The sequence below is a fragment of the Petromyzon marinus genome, chromosome 69 (genome assembly GCF_048934315.1).
Source record: "Petromyzon marinus isolate PM22_M1 ecotype Great Lakes invasive population chromosome 69, UKy_Petmar_22M1.pri1.0, whole genome shotgun sequence".
In the NCBI taxonomy this organism is placed as follows: Eukaryota; Metazoa; Chordata; class Hyperoartia; order Petromyzontiformes; family Petromyzontidae; genus Petromyzon; species Petromyzon marinus.
The window spans coordinates 3591602-3619187 of NC_133735.1; the positions used below are offsets into that span (position 1 = coordinate 3591602).

Genomic DNA, 27586 nt, shown 5'->3' on the forward strand with positions numbered 1-27586 from the left:
GTATGAACTACAATGTCATTGCTCTGGTATGCATCGGGCGGCCATGTTGGGTAGGGGGTGGAATTTGTGAGTTAGTTTAAACTTTTCGTGACTGCAGGAATTCTTCATAGTCTTAAGTTCTTTCGGTAAAGTCATCCGCCTGATGAAGACCGCTTGTGTTGCGATCGAAACGTCGTTGGTTTATTTATCGGATTTCCACGACCTAATTTAACGATTTCTAATATAAGTTTACGTTGGGGTTAGATGTTCGTTCAAGTCGTTTTCGATTAACTACTTATTTGGCGACACTTGTACCGCGTTATTGTGTTTTTTTAGCATTGCGTAGGCACACGAGACTAACGACAATAACCAAAGAGTAATAAAAAATACAGCAACAACATTCGTTAGTAACGTGACCTTATCGTTTCACTTTAATAGCAGACGTTACATTCTTTTATTTCATCCCCCACCCACCACACACACAACCGCTCCGAGGGACATTTAGCTGTTGTGTATCATCGTTCACGACGAGCTGCTACTGCTGTGAGCGTCGTCCATTCACGCCCCCCTGACGACGCGGGTGGTGGTGTCTGTGGTGGTGGTAGTTGTGGTGGTGGCTGTGGTGGTGGTGGCTGTTGTGGTGGTGGCTGCTGTGGTGGCTGTGGTGGTGGCGGCTGTGGTGGTGGCTGTGGTAGTTGTGGTGGTGGCTGTGGTAGTTGTGGTGGCTGTGGTAGTTGTGGTGGCTGTGTTGGTGGCTGTGGTGGTAGTTGTGGTGGTGGCTGCTGTGGTGGTGGCTGTGGTAGTTGTGGTGGTGGCTGTGGTGGTGGTGGCTGTGGTAGTTGTGGTGGTGGCGGCTGTGGTGGTGGTGTCTGTGGTGGTGGTGGCTGTGGTGGTGGCGGCGGCTGTGGTGGTGGCTGCTGTGGTGGTGGCGGCTGTGGTGGTGGTGGCTGCTGTGGTGGTGGTGGCGGCTGTGGTGGTGGCTGTGGTAGTTGTGGTGGTGGCGGCTGTGGTGGTGGTGGCTGTGGATGCTGCTGTTGTTGTTTTTGGCGGGGAGCGAGCGCGCGCGCGCGTAAAAAAAGTTAACGCCGACTTTGAAGAGGGCATACCTAAAGGAGCGAACGTCCTTCAAAGTTTCACTTTTGAGGGAAAACAACGAGTCGTCGATTCGCCGGAGTGATTTAAAACAACAAAAAACGTCGATTTTTTTTGTTTTGTTTGTTTGTAAAAAGTAACAACAGCAATGGCGCTGTGGAGTATTTTAAAGGTCCGCGTGAGGGCCTCGCTGAGGAACTTTCAGCGCCCGCTCACAACCATCGCCTCACGGGTAAAGCAAATAAATCAACTTATAAACGTTTATATTTCTGTATTGTTATACATTGCGATTACTGCGGAACATCGTCGCATTCGGTGGAAGGCGCCTTACAATTTAATGTGAATTATTATTGTAATGTTAATTATTATAATGGGAATTGTTATCGTCTAAATTACAACAATGAAAATTACTACGTGAATTGTTCTTATCTAAATGACTAAAATGAAAGTTATTACGTAAATTGTGATCTAAATGACTAAAATGTAAAATATTATCTATATTGTTGTGGTTTTCACACCTGATGATGATTGCTTGTGTTGCAGTCGAAACGTCGTGAGAATTTTATTGTTTTATATTTTTATTATTTTATTGTTTCCCTTCTATGGGTGTGGTTTTCACACCTGATGATGATTGCTTGTGTTGCAGTCGAAACGTGATCATTTTATTGTTTTATATTTGTATTATTTTATTGTTTCCCTTCTACGTGGTGGCGACTTTACCGAAAGAACCAAGAATATGAATCCCTGCAGTCACGAAAGCTTTAAATAAAAAAATGTTATTATCTAAATGACTATTGTAAATTATTATAATGTAAATTGTTATTGTCTAAATGACTATATTGTAAATTATTAGAATGTAAATTGTTATCTAAATGACAAAAATGTAAATAATTATAATGTAAATTGTTATTATCTAAATGACTGAAATGTAAATAATAATGTAAATTGTTATTCAAATGACTGAAATGTAAATTATAATGTAAATTGTTATCTAAATGACTAAAATGAAAATTATTACGATGTAAATTGTTATCTAAATGACTAAAATATAAATGCTAATAATGTAAATTGTTATTATCTAGATGACTAAAATGTAAATTATTATAATGCAATTTATTATCTAAATGACTAAGATGTGAATAATTATCATGTTAATTGTTTTTATCTAATAGACTAAAAATGTAAATTATTATTATAATGTACATTGTTATTATGTAAATGACAAAAAGTAAATAATGATAATGTAAATTGTTATTATGTAAATGAATAAAATGTAAATATTTATAATGTAAATTGTTATTATGTTAATGTATAAAATGTAAATAATTATAATGTAAATTGTTATTATCTAAAAGAATAAAATGTGCATTGTTATAATGTTAATTATCTAAATGAGTAAAATTTAAATAATTATAATGTAAATTGTTATTATGTAAATGAATAAAATGTACATATTTATAATGTAAATTGGTATTATGTAAATTATTAAGGCCCTCAACGCGTGTGCGGCCAGCAACGGTCAGCACGAGTGGAACTTGAGTATAGGGTCATGGCCCGGAACGTCGCCTGCTACATATTGACACAAGCGTGTTGAATAGACGGCGGTGATGGTGGGAGGAGTGAGTGGGTGGGTGAGTGAGAGTGTGGGTGGGTGAATGTGTAAGTGGGTGAGTGGGTGAGTGAGTGAGATGGTGGGTGGGTGAGAGAGATAGTGGGTGAGTGAATGTGTAAGTGGGTGGGTGGGTGAGATGGTGGGTGGGTGGGTGGGTGAGAGAGATAGTGGGTGAGTGAATGTGTAAGTGGGTGGGTGGGTGAGTGAGTGAGATGGATGGTGGGTGGGTGGGTGAGAGTGTGGGTGAGAGAGTGGGTGGGTGAGAGAGTGGGTGAGTGAGATAGTGGGTGAGTGAATGTGTAAGCGGGTGAGAGAGTGAGTGGGTGGGTGAGTGAATGTAAGTGGGTGGGTGGGTGAGTGAGTGAGATAGTGGGTGGGTGGGTGAGAGTGTGGGTGAGAGAGTGGGTGAGTGAGATAGTGGGTAAGTGAATGTGTAAGCAGGTGAGAGAGTGAGTGGGTGGGTGAGTGAGAGAGATAGTGGGTGAGTGAATGTGTAAGTGGGTGGGTGAGTGAGTGAGATGGATGGTGGGTGGGTGGGTGAGAGAGATAGTGGGTGAGTGAATGTGTAAGTGGGTGGGTGGGTGAGTGAGTGAGATAGTGGGTGGGTGAGAGTGTGGGTGAGAGAGTGGGTGAGTGAGATAGTGGGTGGGTGGGTGAGAGTGTGGGTGAGAGAGTGGGTGAGTGAGATAGTGGGTGAGTGAATGTGTAAGAGGGTGAGAGAGTGAGTGGGTGGGTGAGTGAGAGTGTGGGTGAGTGAATGTGTGAGTGGGTGAGTGAGTGAGATAGTGGGTGGGTGGGTGAGTGAGAGTGTGGGTGAGTGAATTTGTAAGTGGGTGGGTGAGTGAGTGAGATGGTGGGTGGGTGGGTGAGTGAGTGAGATAGTGGGTGGGTGGATGAGAGAGTGGGTGAGTGAATGTGTAAGCGGGTGAGAGAGTGAGTGGGTGGGTGAGTGAGAGTGTAGGTGAGTGAATGTGTAAGTGGGTGGGTGGGTGAGTGAGTGAGATAGTGGGTGGGTGAGAGAGTGGGTGAGAGAGTGGGTGAGTGAGATAGTGGGTGAGTGAATGTGTAAGCGGGTGAGAGAGTGAGTGGGTGGGTGAGTGAGTGTGGGTGAGTGAATGTGTAAGTGGGTGGGTGGGTGGGTGAGTGGGTGAGTGAGATAGTGGGTGGGTGGGTGAGAGAGTGGGTGAGTGAGATAGTGGGTGAGTGAATGTGTAAGCGGGTGAGAGAGTGAGTGGGTGGGTGAGTGAGAGAGATAGTGAGTGAGTGAGATAGTGGGTGGGTGGGTGAGTGAGAGTGTGGGTGAGTGAATGTGTAAGTGGGTGGGTGGGTGAGTGAGTGAGATAGTGGGTGGGTGGGTGAGAGAGATAGTGGGTGAGTGAATGTGTAAGCGGGTGAGAGAGTGAGTGGGTGGGTGAGTGAGATAGTGGGTGAGTGAATGTGTAGGTGGGTGAGTGAGAGAGTGGGTGAGTGAGATAGTGGGTGGGTGAATGAGAGCGTGGGTGAGTGAGTGGGTGAGTAATGGGGTGAGTGAGAGAGTGGGTGGGTGAGTGATTGTGTGGGTGGGTGAGAGAGTGGGTGAGTGAGAGGGTGGGTGGGTGAGTGAGAGCGTGGGTGAGTGAGAGAGTGAGTGGGTGAGTGATGGGGTGGGTGAGAGAGTGGGTGAGTAAGAGTGGGTGAGTGAGAGGGTGAATGAGCGTGGGTGAGTGAGAGAGTGAGTGGGTGAGTAATGGGGTGAGTGAGTGAGTGGGTGAGTGAGAGAGTCAGTGGGTAAGTGAGAGTGAGTGGGTGAGTGAGAGTGAGTGGGTGAGTAATGGGGTGAGTGAGAGAGTGGGTGGGTGAGTGAGAGAGTGGGTGGGTGAGTGAGAGAGTGAGTGGGTGAGTAATGGGGTGAGTGAGAGAGTGGGTGAGTGAGAGAGTGGGTGGGTGAGTGAGTGGGTGAGTGAGAGGGTGAGTAATGGGGTGAGTGAGAGAGTGGGTGAGTGAGAGAGTGGGTGAGTGAGAGAGTTGGTGGGTGAGTGAATGTGTGGGTGGGTGAATGAGAGTGTGGGTGAGTGAGATAGTGGGTGGGTGAATGAGAGCGTGAGAGAGTGAGTGGGTGAGTAATGGGGTGAGTAAGAGAGTGGGTGAGTGAGAGAGTGAGTGAGAGAGTGAGTGACAGAGTGAGTGAGTGGGTGAGTAATGGGGTGAGTGAGAGAGTGGGTGAGTGAGTGGGTGAGTAATGGGGTGAGTGAGAGAGTGGGTGAGTGAGTGAGAGAGTGAGTGGGTGAGTAATGGGGTGAGTGAGAGAGTGGGTGGTTGAGGCATGGGGTGGGTAAACATTTTTTTTCACACGTTCATCCTGACACAAAGGACCCGTGATTTAGTTGAACAGCACTTTCCCCTACAGCCTGTTGGAGGCTACCCGGGGGACCTTTGTGTGCTGTGCCGGTAGGTGGACGAGAGGGTGAGGGTCCGCCTGGGAGAGGTGGTGGGCTCGGGAAACGTCTCCTCCTCGCTGGCCGTCAGGGAGCAGCACGGGCGGGACGAGTCCTTCCACGCGTGAGAGACACGGAGAGCGTGAACCTCACACACAGAGAGACACACAGAGACAGAGAGACACACAGAGACAGAGAGACACACAGAGACAGAGAGACACATAGAGACAGAGAGACACAGAGACACACAGAGACACACACAGAGACACGGAGACCGTGAACCTCACACACAGAGAGACACACAGAGACAGAGAGAGACACAGACAGACACACAGAGAGACACGGAGACCGTGAACCTCACACACAGAGAGACACACAGAGACAGAGAGACACAGACAGAGACACACAGAGACAGAGACAGAGAGACACACAGAGACAGAGACACACACAGAGAGACACGGAGACCGTGAACCTCACACACAGAGAGACACACAGACAGAGAGACACACAGAGACAGAGAGACACAGAGACAGAGAGACACACACAGAGACAGAGAGACACGGACACTGTGAACCTCACACACAGAGAGATGCACAGAGACAGAGAGAGACACAGACAGACACACAGAGAGACACGGAGACCGTGAACCTCACACACAGAGAGACACACAGAGACAGAGAGACACAGACAGAGACACACAGAGACAGACACACAGAGACAGAGAGACACAACGAGACAGAGACACACACAGAGAGACACGGAGACCGTGAACCTCACACACAGAGAGACACACAGACAGAGAGACACACAGAGACAGAGAGACACACACAGAGACAGAGAGACACGGACACTGTGAACCTCACACACAGAGAGATGCACAGAGACAGAGAGACACAGAGACAGAGAGACCCAGAGACAGAGAGACACACACAGAGACAGAGAGACACGGAGACTGTGAACCTCACACACAGAGAGATGCACAGAGACAGAGAGACACAGAGACAGAGAGACACAGAGACAGAGACAGAGAGACACACACAGAGACAGAGAGACACGGAGACCGTGAACCTCACACACAGAGAGACACACAGAGACAGAGAGACACACAGATACAGAGAGACAGAGAGACACACAGAGACAGAGACACACAGATACAGAGAGACACACAGAGACAGAGAGACACAGAGAGACAGAGACACACAGAGACAGAGAGACACAGACACTGTGGACCTCACACCCAGAGAGACACACACAGAGACACAGAGACAGAGAGACACACAGAGACACAGACACACCCAGAGACAGAGACAGAGAGACACAGAGACACAGACACAGCCACTGTGAACCTCACACCCAGAGAGACACACAGAGACAGAGACACGGACACTGTGTACCTCACACCCAGAGAGACACACAGAGACAGAGACACACCCAGAGACACAGAGACAGAGAGACACACAGAGACAGAGACACAGAGACAGAGACACACCCAGAGACAGAGACACACCCAGAGACAGAGACACACCCAGAGACACAGAGACAGAGAGACACACAGAGACAGAGACACAGAGACAGAGACACACCCAGAGACAGAGACACACCCAGAGACACAGAGACAGAGAGACACGCAGAGACAGACACACCCAGAGACACACAGAGACAGAGACACACCCAGAGACACAGAGACAGAGACACACCCAGAGATACAGAGACAGATAGACACACAGAGACAGAGAGACAGAGACACACCCAGAGACACAGAGACAGAGAGACAGACTGAGACACAGACACACGGCCACTGTGAACCTCACACCCAGAGAGAGACACACAGAGACACAGAGACAGAGAGACACGGAGACACGGACACCGTGGACCTCACACCCAGAGAGACACACACAGAGACACAGAGACAGAGAGACACACAGAGACACAGACACACCCAGAGACAGAGAGACACAGACACCGTGTACCTCACACCCAGAGAGACACACAGAGACACAGAGACAGAGAGACACACAGAGACAGAGAGACAGAGACACACCCAGAGACACAGAGACAGAGAGACAGACTGAGACACAGACACACGGCCACTGTGAATCTCACACCCAGAGAGACACACAAAGACAGAGAGACACAGAGACACGGACACCGTGTACCTCACACCCAGAGAGACACGCAGAGACAGAGAGACACACAGAGACACAGAGACAGAGAGACACAGAGACACGGCCACTGTGAACCTCACACCCAGAGAGAGACACGGCCATAGTGGCACACTACGGTGGCTAGGAGATGTTGACTACCTCGCCCGGTATGCAGGAGGTCGTGGGTTCCATCCCGTCTCTGACGCCTGCGGCTGCTGCTCCTGTCTATTTGGAGTCTGCGTGTCTCTGCCCGTGGTGGTTGCTGCGTGGATTTTGTCTCCGGGTCTTCCAATTTTTTCCTTCACATTTAGAATCACCACGTGCTGATGACGATGATATCAGCCATGTGGCTGAGCTGCTATAATCTGTGATGGGCCAGGTCGCTTCTGTGAAAGATCTCCTACACAGTAGCTCAGTGGGGCCCTACAGCTGGTAACATAAATACGTGGGTGAGTGGGTGAGTGGGTGGGTGGGTGAGTGTGTGAGTGGGTGGGTGATTGGGTGAGTGGGTGATTGGGTGAGTGGGTGAGTGAGTGAGTGGGTGGGTGAGTGGGTGAGTGGGTGGGTGGGTGAGTGAGTGAGTGGGTGGGTGAGTGGGTGATTGGGTGAGTGAGTGGGATGGATGAGTGAGTGGGTGGGCGGATGAGCGAGTGGATGAGCGGCTGAGTGGGTGGATGAGCGAGTGGGTGGGTGGATGAGCAGGCGTGTGGGTGAGTGGGTGGACGAGGATGCAAGGTGATGCCGTCACTTTGTCCCGGGGGGGTTGACCCTGTGTGGGTGTCCGTGGCGAGCAGCTGCAAGCCGCCAGACGTGGTGGTGTGGCCCGAGAACACCGCTCAGGTGCGGCAGCTCGCCAGGATCTGCTACGACCACAGCGTGCCCATGGTCCCCTACGGTACCGGCACGGGCATCGAGGGAGGCGTCGTGGCGGAGGAGGTGAGGGGGGGAGGGGAGAGGAGGAGGAGGGAGGGAGAGGGGAGAGACAGAGACAGAGGAGAGAGACAGAGGAGAGAGACAGAGGAGAGAGACAGAGGAGAGACAGGAGGGAGAGAGACAGAGACAGAGGGGAGGGACAGAGGAGAGAGACAGAGGGGAGGGACAGAGGAGAGAGACAGGAGGGAGAGAGACAGGAGGGAGAGAGACGGAGGGAGAGAGACGGGGACAGGGGAGAGACAGGAGGGAGAGAGACAGGAGGGAGAGAGACGGAGGGAGAGAGACGGGGACAGGGGAGAGACAGGAGGGAGAGAGACGGAGGGAGAGAGACAGGAGGGAGAGACAGGAGGGAGAGAGACGGAGGGAGAGAGACGGGGACAGGGGAGAGACAGGAGGGAGAGAGACGGAGGGAGAGAGACAGGAGGGAGAGAGACAGGAGGGAGAGAGACAGGAGGGAGAGAGACAGGAGGGAGAGAGACAGGAGGGAGAGAGACAGGAGGGAGAGAGACAGGAGGGAGAGAGACAGAGACAGAGGGGAGGGACAGAGGAGAGAGACAGAGGGGAGGGACAGAGGAGAGAGACAGGAGGGAGAGAGACAGGAGGGAGAGAGACGGAGGGAGAGAGACGGGGACAGGGGAGAGACAGGAGGGAGAGAGACAGGAGAGAGAGAGACGGAGGGAGAGAGACAGGAGGGAGAGAGACAGGAGGGAGAGAGACAGGAGGGAGAGAGACAGGAGGGAGAGAGACAGGAGGGAGAGAGACAGGAGGGAGAGAGACAGGAGGGAGAGAGACGGAGGGAGAGAGACGGGGACAGAGAGAGACGGGGACAGGGGAGAGACGGGGACAGGGGAGAGACGGGGACAGGGGAGAGACGGGGACAGGGGAGAGACACTGGAGAGACAGGGGAGAGAGAGAGACAGAGGAGAGACGGGGGAGAGACAGAGACAGAGGAGAGATAGGGGAGAGACAGAGGAGAGATAGGGGAGAGACAGGGGAGAGACAGAGACAGGGGAGAGACAGGGGAGAGAGAGATGAGAGACAGGGGAGAGACAGATGAGAGACAGAGGAGAGACAGGGGAGAGAGAGAGACAGAGACAGGGGAGAGAGAGAGACAGAGACAGGGGAGAGACAGAGACAGGGGAGAGAGAGAGACGAGACAGGGGATAAACAGAGACAGAGGAGAGACAGGGGAGAGACAGAGACGGAGAGAGTGTGGCGGAGTGAGACGGAGTGTGGCGGAGTGAGACGGAGAGAGTGTGGCGGAGTGAGACGGAGTGTGGCGGAGTGAGACGGAGAGAGTGTGACGGAGTGTGACGGAGTGAGACGGAGTGAGACGGAGTGTGACGGAGTGTGACGGAGTGTGACGGAGTGTGGCGGAGTGAGACGGAGTGTGACGGAGTGTGACGGAGTGTGACGGAGTGAGACGGAGTGTGACGGAGTGAGACGGAGTGTGACGGAGTGTGGCGGAGTGTGAGTCTCACCCACCCCGCCCCCGCTCAGGGTGGGGTCTGCTTCGACTTGTCACGCATGACGGACATCGTGGACCTGCACGAGGAGGACCTGGACGTGACGGTGCAGCCCGGGGTGACGCGGGTCGCCCTCAACACTCACCTGCGGCACACAGGGCTCTGGTTCCCTGTGGGTGGGTGGTGGATGAGTGGGTGGGTGGGTGGATGAGTGGGTGGATGAGTGGGTGGGTGGATGAGTGGGTGGGTGGATGAGTGGGTGGGTGGATGAGTGGGTGGGTGGATGAGTGGGTGGGTGGATGAGTGAGATGGTGTCAAGTGGGTAATTTATTTTAGATGGTGGGTGGGTGGGTGGGTGAGTGGGTGGATGAGTGGGTAGGGGGATGGGTGGGTAGGGGGATGGGTGGGTGTGTAGGTGTGTGGTTGGGTGGGTGTGTGGTTGGGTGGGTGTGTGGTTGGGTGGCTGTGTGGTTGGGTGGGTGTGTGGCTGGGTGGGTGTGTGGTTGGGTGGGTGTGTGGTTGGGTGGGTGTGTGGTTGGGTGGGTGTGTGGTTGGGTGGGTGTGTGGTTGGGTGGGTGTGTGCATTGTGAACGAGTGAATGACTGGATGAGTGAACGAGTGAGATGGTAGGTGGGTGGATTAGTGGGTGGGTGGTTGAGTGAGGTGATGTGTCGTGAGTTGGTGCGTGGGTGGGTTGGTGTTTGCCACCCTCTGCCGGCACCCCACGTGTGTGTGTATGTGTGTCTGTGTGTGTGTGTCTGTGTCTGTGTGTGGCTGTGTGTGTGTGCGTGCATCTGTGTGTGTCTGTGTGTGTTCGTGTGTCTGTGTGTGTTCGTGTGTCTGTGTGTGTCTGTGTATGTGTGTCTGTGTGTGTGTCTGTCTGTCTGTTTGTGTCTGTGTGTGTCTGTGTGTGTTTGTGTGTCTGTGTTTGTCTGTGTGTGTGTCTGTGTGTGTTTGTGCGTGTGTCTGTGTGTGTGTGTATGTCTGTGTGTGTGTGTGTGTGTCTGTGTGTGTGTGTCTGTGTGTGTGTGTCTGTGTGTGTGTCTGTGTGTGTGTCTGTGTGTGTGTGTCTGTGTGTGTGTGTCTGTGTGTGTGTGTCTGTGTGTGTGTGTCTGTGTGTGTGTCTGTGTGTGTGTCTGTGTGTGTGTCTGTGTGTGTCTGTCTGTGTGTGTCTGTGTGTGTGTCTGTGTGTGTGTCACTCCACCCGCCGGGCACAGACCCCGGAGCGGACGCGTCGCTCTGCGGCATGGCTGCGACGAGCGCCTCCGGCACCCACACCACACGCTACGGCTCCATGCGAGAGAACGTCGCCAACCTGGAGGTGCTCCCCCCCACCCCAACCACCCACCCACCCACCAACTCACCCACCCACCCACTCACCCACCCACTCACCCACCCACTCACTCACTCACTCACCCACCCACTCACCCACTCACCCACCCACCCACCCACTCACCCACCCACCCACCCACTCACCCACCCACTCGCCCACCCACCCACTCACCCACTCACCCACCCACCCACTCACCCACTCACTCACTCACCCACTCACTCACCCACCCACTCACCCACTCACCCACTCACTCACTCACTCACCCACTCACTCACCCACTCACTCACCCACCCACCCACTCACTCACCCACCCACCCACTCACTCACCCACCCACCTACTCACTCACCCACCCACTCACTCACCCACCCACTCACCCACCCACTCACTCACCCACTCACCCACCCACTCACTCACCCACTCACCCACCCACTCACTCACCCACTCACCCACCCACTCACTCACCCACTCACCCACTCACTCACCCACCCACCCACCCACTCACTCACCCACCCACCCACCCACTCACTCACCCACCCACCCACCCACCCACTCACCCACCCACTCACCCACCCACCCACTCACCCACCCACTCACCCACCCACCCACCCACTCACTCACCCACCCACCCACCCACTCACTCACCCACCCACCCACTCACTCACTCACCCACCCACCCACTCACTCACCCACCCACCCATCCACTCACTCACCCACTCACTCACCCACCCACTCACTCACCCACCCACTCACTCACCCATCTACTAATCCACCCATCCACTCACTCCCCCACCTACCCACTCACTCACGCACCTACTCACCCACCCACTCACCCGCCCACCCACTCACCCGCCCACCTACTCACCCGCCCACTCACTCACCCACTCACCCACTCACTCACCCACCCACTCACTCACCCACCCACCCACTCACTCACCCACCCACCCATCCACTCACTCACCCACTCACTCACCCACTCACTCACCCATCTACTAACCCACCCATCCACTCACTCCCCCACCTACCCACTCACTCACGCACCTACTCACCCACTCACCCGCCCACCCACTCACCCGCCCACCTACTCACCCGCCCACTCACTCACCCACCCACTCACTCACCCACCCACTCACCCGCCCACCTACTCACCCACCCACTCACCCACCTACTCACCCGCCCACCTACTCACCCGCCCACCTACTCACCCGCCCACTCACCCGCCCACCTACTCACCCACCCACTCACCCACCCACTCACCCGCCCACCTACTCACCCGCCCACCTACTCACCCGCCCACTCACCCGCCCACCTACTCACCCACCCACTCACCCACCTACTCACCCGCCCACCTACTCACCCGCCCACTCACCCGCCCACCTACTCACCCACCCACTCACCCACCTACTCACCCGCCCACCTACTCACCCGCCCACCTACTCACCCGCCCACTCACCCGCCCACCTACTCACCCACCCACTCACCCACCCACTCACCCGCCCACCTACTCACTCGCTCACTCATCCACCCACCCACTCACCCACCCGCCCACTCACTCACCCACCTACTCACTCACCCACCCACCTACCCACTCACTCACTCACCCTCCCACTCACCCACCCACCCACTCACTCACTCACCCACCCACCCACTCACCCACCCACTCACTCACTCACTCACCCACCCACCTACTCACCCACCCACCCACTCACCCGCCCACCTACTCACCCACCCACCTACTAACCCACCCACTCACCCGCCCACCTACTCACCCACCCGCCCACCTACTCACCCACCCACCTACTAACCCACCCCCCCGCCCACCCCCACCGTGTCTGCAGGTGGTGCTGGCTGACGGCAGGCTGCTGCACACGGCTGGCGAGGGGCGGCACACGCGGTGAGCCAGCTGTAGATGGAGCGCGGCTCCTCATCACCCACTCTGCCCCTCCCACTTCCCTGTTCCCCTCCGCCCATAGAAAGACTTCCGCTGGCTACAACCTCACCAACCTCACGGTGGGTTCAGAAGCCACCCCGGGGTTTACCGCCTCTGACACACGCAGACTCTGCCCTCTCTCCCCTCCCGCCCACTCTCCCCCTCCGTGCCCCCCACTCTGCCACTCTCCTCCCCCCCCCCCCGTGCCCCCCGTGCCCCCCCCAATCCCAACCTTAGAAAGACTTCCGCTGGCTACAACCTCCCCAACCTCACGGTGGCTATCAGAAGGCACCCCGGGGTTTACCGCCTCTGACACACGCAGACTCTGCCCTCTCTCCCCTCCCGCCCACTCTCCCCCTCCGTGCCCCCCACTCTGCCACTCTCCTCCCCCCCCCGTGCCCCCCGTGCCCCCCCCAATCCCAACCTTAGAAAGACTTCCGCTGGCTACAACCTCGCCAACCTCACGGTGGCTCTCAGAAGGCACCCCGGGGTTTACCGCCTCTGACACACGCAGACTCTGCCCTCTCTCCCCTCCCGCCCACTCTCCTCCTCCGTGCCCCCCACTCTGCCACTCTCCTCCCCCCCCCGTGCCCCCCACTCTGCCACTCTCCTCCCCCCGTGCCCCCCGTGCCCCCCCCCATCCCAACCTTAGAAAGACTTCCGCTGGCTACAACCTCGCCAACCTCACGGTGGCTCTCAGAAGGCACCCCGGGGTTTACCGCCTCTGACACACGCAGACTCTGCCCTCTCTCCCCTCCCGCCCTCTCTCCCCCTCCGTGCCCCCCACTCTGCCACTCTCCTCCCCCCCCCCCGTGCCCCCCGTGCCCCCCCCAATCCTAACCTTAGAAAGACTTCCGCTGGCTACAACCTCACCAACCTCTTTGTGGGTTCAGAAGGCACCCTGGGAATAATCACCTCTGCCACGCTGAGGCTCTTCCCTCAGCCCGAGGCCGTGGCTTCGGCCGTGTGCCCCATGCCCAGCGTGACGGCGGCCGGGGAGTGCACCTTGCAGCTGCTGCGCTCTGGGGTGCCCCTGGCACGCATCGGTACGCTCTGACTACAGTGGACGTGGCACACGGATACGTGGCATGGTGTCACGCTGTGTCTGTGTGTCTGTGTGTGGTGTGTGTGTGTGTGTCGTGTGTCTGTGTGTGTGTGTGTCTGTGTGTCGTGTGTGTCTGTGTGTGTGTGTGTGTCTGTGTGTCGTGTGTGTCTGTGTGTGTGTGTGTCGTGTGTGTCTGTGTGGTGTGTCTGTGTGGTGTGTGTGTGTCTGTGTGTGTCTGTGTGGTGTGTGTGTGTGTGTCTGTGTGGTGTGTCTGTGTGTGTGTGTGTCTGTGTGGTGTGTGTCTGTGTCTGTGTGTCTGTGTGTGTCTGTGTGTGTAGTGTGTCGTGTGTGTGATTGTGTGTGTCTGTGGTGTGTGTGTCTGTGTGTGGTGTGTCTGTGTGGTGTGTCTGTGTGGTGTGTGTGTCTGTGTGTCGTGTGTCTATATGTGTGTGTGTGTGTGTCTGTGTGTGTCTGTGTGTCGTGTGTCTGTGTGTGTCTGTATGTCGTGTGTCTGTGTGTGGTGTGTCTGTGTGGTGTGTCTGTGGTGTTTGTGTGTGTGTGTGGTGTGTGTGTGTCTGTGTGTGTGTGTGTCTGTGTGTGTGTGTCTATGTGGTGTGTCGTGTGTCATGTGTATGTCTGTGTGTTGTGTCTGTGTGTGTGTCTGTGTGTGGTGTGTCTGTGTGTGTCTGTGTGTCGTGTGTGTGTTGTGTCGTATGTATGTGTGTGTCTATGTCTGTGTGTGGTGTGTCTTGTGTCGTGTGTGTGTTGTGTGTGTGTCGTGTCGTGTGTGTGTCTGTTGTGTCTCTGTGTGTCTGTGTGTGTTGGGTGTTTGTGTTGTGTCGTGTGTGTGTGTGTTGTGTCTCTGTGTGTCTGTGTGTGTTGGGTGTTTGTGTTGTGTGTGTGTGTGTTGTGTGTTTGTGTTGTGTCGTGTGTGTGTGTGTCTGTGTGTTGTGTCGTGATGGGGCAGTTGTGGAGAGAGTGGAGAGTTTCCCCATACCTGAGCAGTGTGCTCATGACCGGCACCTGTTTGACAGCAGAGGTCTCGCTCCGAATCAGTCGAGCGGCAATAGCTTTCCATCAGTTGCGTAACGCTGCTGTGTGGAAGCTACCTGGTCTGTCGCTCCACGCGAAGCTTCAGGTCTTCTCGGCCACGGTCATTCTCTCAGTTTTGATTTGAAGCTTTCGTGACTGCAGGAATCCATACTCTCTGGTTGTTTGGGTAAAGTCACGTAGACCACGGACGCTTGTGTTGCGACTGCAACGTCGTGTTTTATTTTATTAGTATGCCCTCAGTTCTCTACACTTGGGAAACGTGGACCCCCTTAATGGAACATCTTCGCTGGTTAGAAACATTTAGGCTGGCCTGCCTACGATCCATCCTGGGTTTAACCTGCAGGCTGGATTGTGTGAGGAGCTCACAAATCCTTGAAATCTGGACAGTCCCATCGGTGAGCTCCTCCGGCAGGCAAGGCTGCGATGGCTGGGTCATGTAGCCCGCATGCCCAGCCACCGCATGCCGAAACAGCTTTTGTTCGGCCAGATAGAGGGGGCTAAACGGGCGCGGCACGGGCTAGAGAAGAGATGGAGTGATGTGGTACAGGAGGACGTGGAGCTGAGTGGACTTGCCGATGACTGGTACCAGCGGTGTCAAGATCGGCCTCTGTGGAGGAGGCTCGTGAAGGACGCTATTGGGCAGTTGGAGGCATTCGCCCTCCAACAACAATGGAGGCCGGAGGAGCGACGCTCACAACAACGAGCGGAGCGCCGGGTGGCTAAAGCACAGCAGATTGCCACAGTAGGGGGCACAGGTGGTGCATCAGCCACTCATCTCAGTCATGCGACCCGTGGCACCTGCTGGGTCTGGCCCGTGACCTCCTGCCAGCGGGCGTTCGACACTTCACTTGGCCTTAACGTGCACATAGCCTGGCACAAGCGTCGTGATGACGTCACCGCGACCTCGTGGCGAATGGCGGTTGTTGTTGGTGATGATGGTGGTGGTGGCGGTGATGGTGGTGATGGTGGTGGTGATAGCGGTGATGGTGGTGGTGATGGTAGTGATGTTTGTGTCTCACGTAGAGCTGTTGGACGACGTGATGATGGATGTGATGATGGTGGTGATGGTGTCTCACATAGAGTTGTTGGACGACGTGATGATGGATGTGGTGGTGATGGAGGTGATGGTGGTGATGGTGATGATGGTGGTGGTGGTGGTGTCTCACATAGAGCTGTTGGATGACGTGATGATGGATGCGGTGGTGATGGTGGTGATGGTGGTGATGGTGGTGATGATGGTGGTGATGGTGGTGATGATGGTGGTGATGGTGTCTCACATAGAGCTGTTGGACGAAGTGATGATGGATGTGGTGGTGGTGGTGGTGGTGATGGTGATGATGGTGGTGATGGTGTCTCACATAGAGCTGTTGGACGACGTGATGATGGATGTGATGATGGTGGTGATGGTGGTGATGGTGTCTCACATAGAGCTGTTGGACAACGTGATGATGGATGTGATGATGGTGGTGGTGATGGTGATGATGGTGGTGATGGTGTCTCATTTAGAGCTGTTGGATGACGTGATGATGGGTGTGATGATGGTGGTGATGGTGTCTCACATAGAGCTGTTGGACGACGTGATGATGGATGTGATGATGGTGATGATGGTGGTGATGGTGTCTCATATAGAGCTGTTGGATGACGTGATGATGGATGTGATGATGGTGGTGGTGATGATGGTGGTGATGGTGTCTCACATAGAGCTGTTGGACGACGTGATGATGGATGCGTGTAATCGCTACAAGGGGCTTGACTACGCCGTGCAGCCAACCCTCTTCCTCGAGTTCCACGGCACCCCGGCAAGCGTGCAGGAGCAGATACGCACCGCCGGTGAGCCGTGCCTGCCGCGGCAACCATGCTGGTGGTGGTGGTGGTCACGCTGGTGGTGGTAACGGTGGTGGTGGTGGTAACGGTGGTGGTTGTGATAGTGGTGGTGGTAACGGTGGTGGCGATAGTGGTGGTGGTGATAGTGGTGGTGGTAACGGTGAAAAGTGGTAACAACGGTGGTGGTAATGGTGTAGTGGTGGTGGTGGTAACGGTGGTGGTGGTGGTGATGATAAGGGTGGTAACGGTGGTTGTGGGAGTAACGGTGGTGGTGGTGGTAACGGTGGTGACGGTGGTGACGGTGGTAACGGTGGTGACGACGGTGGTGGTGATTGTGGTGGTGCCAGGGGTAAGGGGAAGGGTGGCAGCTATGTAGTGACGAGGTGACGCTGCTGCTGTGTATAGAGGAGGTGTTGTCCGGCTATGTTGTGACGCTGCTGTGTGTATAGAGGTGTTGTCTGGCTATGTTGTGACGCTGCTGTATATAGAGGAGGTGCTGTCTGGCTATGTTGTCACGCTGCTGTGTGTATAGAGGAGGTGCTGTCTGGCTATGTTGTGACGCTGCTGTATATAGAGGAGGTGCTGTCTGGCTATGTTGTGACGCTGCTGTGTGTATAGAGGTGTTGTCTGGCTATGTTGTGACGCTGCTGTATATAGAGGAGGTGCTGTCTGGCTATGTTGTCACGCTGCTGTGTGTATAGAGGAGGTGCTGTCTGGCTATGTTGTGACGCTGCTGTATATAGAGGAGGTGCTGTCTGGCTATGTTGTGACGCTGCTGTGTATAGAGGAGGTGTTGTCTGGCTATGTTGTGACGCTGCTGTGTATAGAGGAGGTGCTGTCTGGCTATGTTGTGACGCTGCTGTGTATAGAGGAGGTGTTGTCTGGCTATGTTGTGACGCTGTGTGTATAGAGGAGGTGCTGTCTGGCTATGTTGTGACGCTGCTGTGTATAGAGGAGGTGTTGTCTGGCTATGTTGTGACGCTGTTGTGTGTATAGAGGAGGTGTTGTCTGGCTATGTTGTGATGCTGCTGCTGTATGTATAGAGGAGGTGCTGTCTGGCTATGTTGTGACGCTGCTGTGTATAGAGGAGGTGTTGTCTGGCTATGTTGTGACGCTGCTGTGTATAGAGGAGGTGCTGTCTGGCTATGTTGTGACGCTGCTGTGTATAGAGGAGGTGTTGTCTGGCTATGTTGTGACGCTGTGTGTATAGAGGAGGTGCTGTCTGGCTATGTTGTGACGCTGCTGTGTATAGAGGAGGTGTTGTCTGGCTATGTTGTGACGCTGTTGTGTGTATAGAGGAGGTGTTGTCTGGCTATGTTGTGATGCTGCTGCTGTATGTATAGAGGAGGTGTTGTCTGGCTATGTTGTGACGCTGCTGTGTGTATAGAGGAGGTGCTATCTGGCTATGTTGTGACGCTGCTGTGTATAGAGGAGGTGTTGTCTGGCTATGTTGTGACGCTGCTGTGTATAGAGGAGGTGTTGTCTGGCTATGTTGTGACGCTGCTGTGTATAGAGGAGGTGCTGTCTGGCTATGTTGTGATGCTGCTGCTGTATGTATAGAGGAGGTGCTGTCTGGCTATGTTGTGATGCTGCTGCTGTATGTATAGAGGAGGTGTTGTCTGGCTATGTTGTGACGCTGCTGTGTATAGAGGAGGTGTTGTCTGTCTATGTTGTGACGCTGCTGCTGTGTATAGAGGAGGTGTTGTCTGGCTATGTTGTGACCCTGCTGTGTATAGAGGAGGTGTTGTCTGGCTATGTTGTGATGCTGCTGCTGCTGTGTATAGAGGAGGTGTTGTCTGGCTATGTTGTGACGCTGCTGTGTATAGAGGAGGTGTTGTCTGGCTATGTTGTGACGCTGCTGTGTATAGAGGAGGTGCTGTCTCGCTCTGTTGTGATGCTGCTGCTGTATGTATAGAGGAGGTGCTGTCTGGCTATGTTGTGATGCTGCTGCTGTATGTATAGAGGAGGTGTTGTCTGGCTATGTTGTGACGCTGCTGTGTATAGAGGAGGTGTTGTCTGTCTATGTTGTGACGCTGCTGCTGTGTATAGAGGTGTTGTCTTGCTATGTTGTGACCCTGCTGTGTATAGAGGAGGTGTTGTCTGGCTATGTTGTGATGCTGCTGCTGCTGTGTATAGAGGAGGTGTTGTCTGGCTATGTTGTGACGCTGTGTGTATAGAGGAGGTGTTGTCTGGCTATGTTGTGATGCTGTGTGTATAGAGGAGGTGTTGTCTGGCTATGTTGTGACGCTGCTGTGTATAGAGGAGGTGTTGTCTGGCTATGTTGTGACGCTGCTGTGTATAGAGGAGGTGTTGTCTGGCTATGTTGTGACGCTGCTGTGTATAGAGGAGGTGTTGTCTGGCTATGTCGTGACGCTGTGTGTATAGAGGAGGTGTTGTCTGGCTATGTTGTGACGCTGCTGTGTATAGAGGAGGTGTTGTCTGGCTATGTTGTGACGCTGCTGTGTATAGAGGAGGTGTTGTCTGGCTATGTTGTGACGCTGCTGTGTATAGAGGAGGTGTTGTCTGGCTATGTTGTGACGCTGCTGTGTATAGAGGTGCTGTCTGGCTATGTTGTGACGCTGTGTGTATAGAGGATGTGCTGTCTGGCTATGTTGTGACGCTGCTGTGTGTATAGAGGAGGTGTTGTCTGGCTATGTTGTGACGCTGCTGTGTGTATAGAGGAGGTGTTGTCTGGCTATGTTGTGACGCTGCTGCTGCTGTGTGTATAGAGGAGGTGCGGTCTGGCTATGTTGTGATGCTGCTGTGTATAGAGGAGGTGCTGTCTGGCTATGTTGTGACGCTGCTGTGTGTATAGAGGAGGTGCTGTCTGGCTATGTTGTGACACTGCTGTGTGTATAGAGGAGGTGCTGTCTGGCTATGTTGTGACGCTGCTGTGTGTATAGAGGAGGTGTTGTCTGGCTATGTTGTGACGCTGCTGTGTGTATAGAGGAGGTGCTGTCTGGCTATGTTGTGACGCTGCTGTGTATAGAGGAGGTGCGGTCTGGCTATGTTGTGATGCTGCTGTGTGTATAGAGGAGGTGCTGTCTGGCTATGTTGTGACGCTGCTGTGTGTATAGAGGAGGTGCTGTCTGGCTATGTTGTGACGCTGCTGTGTATAGAGGAGGTGCTGTCTGGCTATGTTGTGACGCTGCTGTGTATAGAGGAGGTGCGGTCTGGCTATGTTGTGATGCTGCTGTGTGTATAGAGGAGGTGTTGTCTGGCTATGTTGTGACGCTACTACTGTGTATAGAGGAGGTGCTGTCTGGCTATGTTGTGACCCTGCTGTGTATAGAGGAGGTGCTGTCTGGCTATGTTGTGACGCTGCTGTGTATAGAGGAGGTGTTGTCTGGCTATGTTGTGACGCTGCTGCTGTGTATAGAGGAGGTGCTGTCTGGCTATGTTGTGACGCTGCTGTGTATAGAGGAGGTGCTGTCTGGCTATGTTGTGACGCTGCTGTGTATAGAGGAGGTGCTGTCTGGCTATGTTGTGACGCTGCTGTGTATAGAGGAGGTGTTGTCTGGCTATGTTGTGACACTGCTGTGTATAGAGGAGGTGTTGTCTGGCTATGTTGTGACGCTGCTGTGTATAGAGGAGGTGCTGTCTGGCTATGTTGTGACGCTGCTGTGTATAGAGGAGGTGCTGTCTGGCTATGTTGTGACGCTGCTGTGTATACAGGAGGTGTTTTCTGGCTATGTTGTGACGCTGCTGTGTGTAGAGGAGGTGTTGTCTGGCTATGTTGTGACGCTGCTGTGTATAGAGGAGGTGCTGTCTGGCTATGTTGTGACGCTGCTGTGTATAGAGGAGGTGTTGTCTGGCTATGTTGTGACGCTGCTGTGTATAGAGGAGGTGCTGTCTGGTTATGTTGTGACGCTGCTGTGTATAGAGGAGGTGCTGTCTGGCTATGTTGTGACGCTGTGTCTATAGAGGAGGTGCTGTCTGGCTATGTTGTGATGCTGTGTCTATAGAGGAGGTGTTGTCTGGCTATGTTGTGACGCTGTGTGTATAGAGGAGGTGTTGTCTGGCTATGTTGTGACGCTGCTGTGTATAGAGGAGGTGCTGTCTGGCTATGTTGTGACGCTGCTGTGTGTATAGAGGAGGTGTTGTCTGGCTATGTTGTGACGCTGCTGTGTGTAGAGGAGGTGTTGTCTGGCTATGTTGTGACGCTGCTGTGTATAGAGGAGGTGCTGTCTGGCTATGTTGTGACGCTGCTGTGTATAGAGGAGGTGTTGTCTGGTTATGTTGTGACGCTGCTGTGTATAGAGGAGGTGCTGTCTGGCTATGTTGTGATGCTGTGTCTATAGAGGAGGTGTTGTCTGGCTATGTTGTGACGCTGCTGTGTATAGAGGAGGTGCTGTCTGGCTATGTTGTGACGCTGCTGTGTATAGAGGAGGTGCTGTCTGGCTATGGCGCTGGGCAGCTGCGCTGGGCGCTGGCTGCGTCTGAGCGGGCGCGGCTGTGGGAGGCGAGGCACCAGGCCTACTACGCGGCACGCGCACTCAGGCCTGGCTCTGTGGTGAGGGCATCGCCACCACTAACACCACTATCACCACCACTACCACCACCACTATCACTACCACCACCACTACCACCACCACTACCACCACCACTATCACTACCATCATCACTACCACCACCACTATCACCACTACTCACTCACCACTACCACCACTCACCACCACCATATCACCACCACCACTATCACTACCATCACCACTACCACCACCACTATCACCACTACTCACTCACCACTACCACCACTCACCACCACCATATCACCACTATCACTACCATCACCACCACCACTATCACCACCACTCACTCACCCCTACCACCACTCACCACCACCACTATCACCACCACTCACTCACCACTACCACCACTCACCACTATCACCACCACTCACTCACCACTACCAACACTATCACCACCACTACCACCACCACTATCACTACCACTATCATTACCACTATCACTACCACTATCACCACCACCACTACCACCACCACTATCACTACCACCACCACTACCACCACCACTACCACCACCACTATCACTACCATCATCACTACCACCACCACTATCACCACTACTCACTCACCACTACCACCACTCACCACCACCATATCACCACCACCACTATCACTACCATCACCACTACCACCACCACTATCACCACTACTCACTCACCACTACCACCACTCACCACCACCATATCACCACTATCACTACCATCACCACCACCACTATCACCACCACTCACTCACCCCTACCACCACTCACCACCACCACTATCACCACCACTCACTCACCACTACCACCACTCACCACTATCACCACCACTCACTCACCACTACCAACACTATCACCACCACTATCATTACCACTATCACTACCACTATCACCACCACCACTACCACCACCACTATCACTACCACCACCACTACCACCACCACTACCACCACCACTATCACTACCATCATCACTACCACCACCACTATCACCACTACTCACTCACCACTACCACCACTCACCACCACCATATCACCACCACCACTATCACTACCATCACCACTACCACCACCACTATCACCACTACTCACTCACCACTACCACCACTCACCACCACCATATCACCACTATCACTACCATCACCACCACCACTATCACCACCACTCACTCACCCCTACCACCACTCACCACCACCACTATCACCACCACTCACTCACCACTACCACCACTCACCACTATCACCACCACTCACTCACCACTACCAACACTATCACCACCACTCCCACCACCGCTATCACCACCACTATCACTACCATTACCACTTCCACCACCACTATCACTATCACCACCACTACCACCACCACTATCACTACCATCATCACAACCACCACCACTATCACCACTACTCACTCACCACTACCACCACTCACCACCACCATATCACCACCACTATCACTACCACCACCACTATCACCACCACTCACTCACCCCTACCACCACTCACCACCACCACTATCACCACCACTCACTCACCACTACCAACACTATCACCACCGCTATCACCACCACTATCACTACCATTACCACTTCCACCACCACTACCACCATCACTATCACCACCACCACTATCACTACCATCACCACTACCACCACCACTACCACCATCACTATCACCACCACCACTATCACTACCATCACCACTACCACCACTATCACCACCACTATCACTACCATCATCACTACCACCACTACTATCACCACCACTCACTCACCACTACTACCACTATCACCACCACTATCACTACCACCACCACTACCACCACTCACTCACCACTACCACCACTACCACTCTCACTACCACTCACTCACCACTATCACTACCACTATCACTACCACCACCACTATCACCACCACTATCACTACCATTCTCACTACCACTGCAACCACAACTACCACAACTACCACAACCACCGCCACCACAACTACCACAACCACCACAACTACCACAACCACCACAACTACCACTACCACTCTCACTACCACTCACTCACCACTCACCACCACCACTACCACCACCACTATCACCACCACTCACTCACCACTACCACCACTATCACCACCACTACCACCACTATCACTACCACCACCACTACCACCACTCACTCACCACTACCACCACTACCACTCTCACTACCACTCACTCACTCACCACTCACCACCACCACTACCACCACTATCACTACCACTATCACTACCACCACCACCACTATCACCACCACTATCACCACCACTCTCACTACCACTCTCACTACCACTGCAACCACAACTACCACAACTACCACAATCACTGCTAGCACTACCACCACCACAACTACCACAACCACCACAACTTCCACAACTATCACTACCACCACTATCACTACCACCACCGCATACACCACAATCACAACTGCCACCAATAACATCAACAGTCGCAAGCAACGTCACCAACATCTTCTTGTTATAAGATATTGTTGCTGATGACGATGTTGCTGATGATGACGATGTTGATGATGAATGACGATGTTGCTGATGACGATGTTGATGATGATGACGATGTTGATGATGATGACGGTGGTGGTGATGATGACGGTGGTGGTGATGATGACGGTAGTGGTGATGATGACGATGTTGATGATGATGACGGTGGTGGTGATGATGACGATGTTGATGATGACGGTGGTGATGATGACGATGTTGATGATGATGACGATGTTGATGATGACGGTGGTGGTGATGATGACGATGTTGATGATGACAATGTTGATTATGACGATGTTGATGATGATGACGGTAGTGGTGATGATGACGATGTTGATGATGACGGTGGTGATGATGACGATGTTGATGATGACGGTGGTGATGATGACGATGTTGATGATGACGGTGGTGATGATGACGGTGTTGATGATGACGGTGGTGATGATGATGACGATGTTGATGACGATGTTGCTGATGATGATGACGATGTTGACGATGTTGCTGATGATGACGATGTTGATGATGATGATGACGATGTTGCTGATGTTGATGATGACGATGTTGATGATGATGATGACGATGTTGACGACGATGATGACGATGATGTTGATGACGATGTTGACGATGATGATGATGATGACGGTGTTGATGACGGTGGTGATGACGTCAGGGCTACGTGACGGACGTCTGCGTTCCCATCTCCAAGCTCCCGGAGGTGATCACCACGACGAAGGAAGACCTCATCCAGAGCCGCCTCACAGGTTCCACACACAGGCAAAGCTCCCCCGGGTAGCCTCTGACAGGCTGTAGGGGCAAGTGCTGTCAGCGAGTAGCACCACCTATAGATACACAGACAAAGCTCCCCCGTGTAGCCTCTAGCAGGCTGTAGGGGCAAGTGCTGTTAGTAGCGAGTAGCACCACCTATAGATACACAGACAAAGCTCCCCCGTGTAGCCTCTAGCAGGCTGTGGGGGCAAGTGCTGTCAGTGGCGAGTAGCACCACCTATAGACACACAGACAAAGCTCCCCCGGGTAGCCTCTAGCAAGCTGTAGGGGCAAGTGCTGTCAGTAGCGAGTAGCACCACCTATAGACACACAGACAAAGCTCCCCCGGGTAGCCTCTGGCGGGATGTAGGGGCAAGTGCTGTTAGTAGCGAGTAGCACCACCTATAGATACACAAAGCTCCCCCGGGTAGCCTCTGGCGGGATGTAGGGGCAAGTGCCGTTAGTGGCGAGTAGCAGCACCTATAGACACACAGACAAAGCTCCCCCGGGTAGCCTCTAGCAGGCTGTGGGGGCAAGTGCTGTTAGTGGCGAGTAGCACCACCTATAGACACACAGACAAAGGTCCCCCGTGTAGCCTCTAGCAATCTGTAGGGGCAAGTGCTGTTAGGAGCGAGTAGCAGCTGCACTTACTCAAAGGAACCGTCACCACCACCACCGTCACAATCACCACCGTCATGATCGTCACCATCACCGTCACCACCGTCACCACCACCACCGTCACCACCACCATCATCATCGCCACCACCACCGTCACCACCATCTCCACCGTCACCACCGTCACCACCGTCACCACCGTCATCATCGCCACCGTCACCACCACCACCGTCACCACCACAATCACCACCACAATCACCACCGTCACCACCGTCACCACCACAATCACCACCACCATCACCACCGTCACCACCACAATCACCATCATCATCGCCACCATCACCGTCACCACCACAATCACCACCACCATCATCATCGCCACCGTCACCACCGTCACCACCACAATCACCACCACCATCATCATCACCACCGTCATCATCATCATCACCACCACCACCGCCGCCACTAGCCCCCCTGAGAGCACCCTGCCATGCTCTCTCCGCTGCTGGGCTGTGCAGGCCCCATCGCGGGCCACGTGGGAGACGGAAACTTCCATTGCATCCTCGCGTTCAGCGAGCACGGGGAGCAGGAGCGGCAGCGCATCACGGAGTTCTGCCATCGCCTCGTCACGTACGTACACACACACACGTACACACACACATACACACACATGTACACACACACGTACACACACATACACACACACGTACACACACACGTACACACGCATACACACACACGTACACACACACACGTACACACGCGTACACCCACACAGACACACACACAGACACACACACGTGCATACACACACACGCAGACACACACGCATACACGTACACACGTACGCACGCATACACACACATACATACACACACGTACACACACGCACGCATACACATACATACACACACGCAGACACACATACACACACGCATACATACATACACACATACATACACACGTACATACACACACGCACACCAAAACCATAACCCACCATTCACCATGAAGTGAAGGTGACGTCACCACGGCATCTGTGCCAGGCCAAGTGCTCTTTGAGGCCACAATTAGTGTCGAACGGTGATGGTAGTGACGGTGGAGGTGGTGACGGTGGTGGTGGTGGTGGTATTGACGGTGGTGGTGACGGTGGTGGTGACGGTGTTGGTGGTAGTGGTGGTGGCTGTGGCGGTGGTGGCTGTGGTGGTAGTGACGGTGGTGGTGGTGGTATTGACGGTGGTGATGGTGTTGACGGTGGTGGTGGTATTGACGGTGGTGGTGGCTATGGTGGTGACGGTTGTGGCGACGGTGGTGATGGTGGTGGTGGTGGTGACGCAGGCGGGCGCTGGCGGTGGGCGGGACGTGCACCGGTGAGCACGGCGTCGGTGTGGGCAAGAGAGGTTACCTCCTGGACGAGGTGGGGGAAACGGGGCTGGAGGTGATGAGGCAGCTGAAGCGTGCCCTGGATCCCAAGGGCCTCATGAATCCCGGCAAGGTGGTGTGACGAGGATCGGTAAATCCATCTGTGCGCGCGGTGTGTCTCTGTGTGCGCGCGGTGCGTCTCTGTGTCTGCGCGTCTCTGTGTGCGCGTGCGAGTGTGTGTGTCTGCGTGTGTTGATTGTGCGTGTGTCTTGTGTGTGTTGATTGTGTGTGTGTCTTGTGTGTGTTGATTGTGTGTGTGTGTGTGCCTGTGTGTAGTGCAGCGGTTAGCGCTACGCTGCGCTACGAACCTGGTGACCTGGGTTCGATTCCCGCTCACGGCCAACACCATCGGTGATGATTATCTGAACCGGCCCTGGGCCTCCCCTAGGTCAACTCAGTCTCAAATGAGTACCTGGTGTAGTGGTGTGTTGTAAACATCGCCACTGGGGAGACAAAGGCGGCCGGGCGTGGTGTTGGCCACCCACCCCCTCGTGTGCCGTGTCGGCCTTCGCTGACAGCACTTGCCCCAACAGTCTGTTAAGGCTACACGGGGGACCTTTGTATGTATGGGGAGCAGTGGTGCAGCGGTTAGCGCGATGCGCTAAGAATCCACGCACCGATTCAGTCACTGAGTCGGTCACTCACTCGGTCACTTGCACTTCCACTCAGTCACTCACCCAACCACTCAGTCACTTTGTCACTCAGTAACTCATTTATCAGCTCAGTCAATCAGTCACCCAATCACCCAGCCACTCACTCAGTCACTCACTAGGGGCACCCACAGTGGCAGCCATCCCTGTGTATCATTCTGCCAGTTGTGTGACTTGAAATGTAAGAGTGGTGGCGTCTTGAAAGTGACCATGTGACACCCACGTGTTGCATCGTAGCGTGCACGCTGTCGCTTACAAGTCGCATTAAATTATTCCAATGTC

General features: G+C 53.8%; 1 protein-coding gene across 1 annotated transcript; it reads left to right on the forward strand.

Moving 5' to 3' along the window:
• Positions 1 to 47: 47 nt before the first annotated feature.
• LDHD (lactate dehydrogenase D) lies at positions 48 to 27586 on the forward strand. The gene is made up of 13 exons (XM_076054995.1): positions 48 to 66; positions 1209 to 1303; positions 5115 to 5221; positions 8036 to 8177; positions 9675 to 9816; positions 10858 to 10961; positions 12810 to 12865; positions 13748 to 13947; positions 16701 to 16829; positions 21209 to 21336; positions 24523 to 24613; positions 25751 to 25862; positions 26571 to 27586. Exons 2-13 carry the CDS (start codon positions 1220 to 1222, stop codon positions 26734 to 26736), a joined length of 1461 nt encoding a protein of 486 aa, XP_075911110.1. The 5' UTR covers positions 48 to 66; positions 1209 to 1219; the 3' UTR covers positions 26737 to 27586.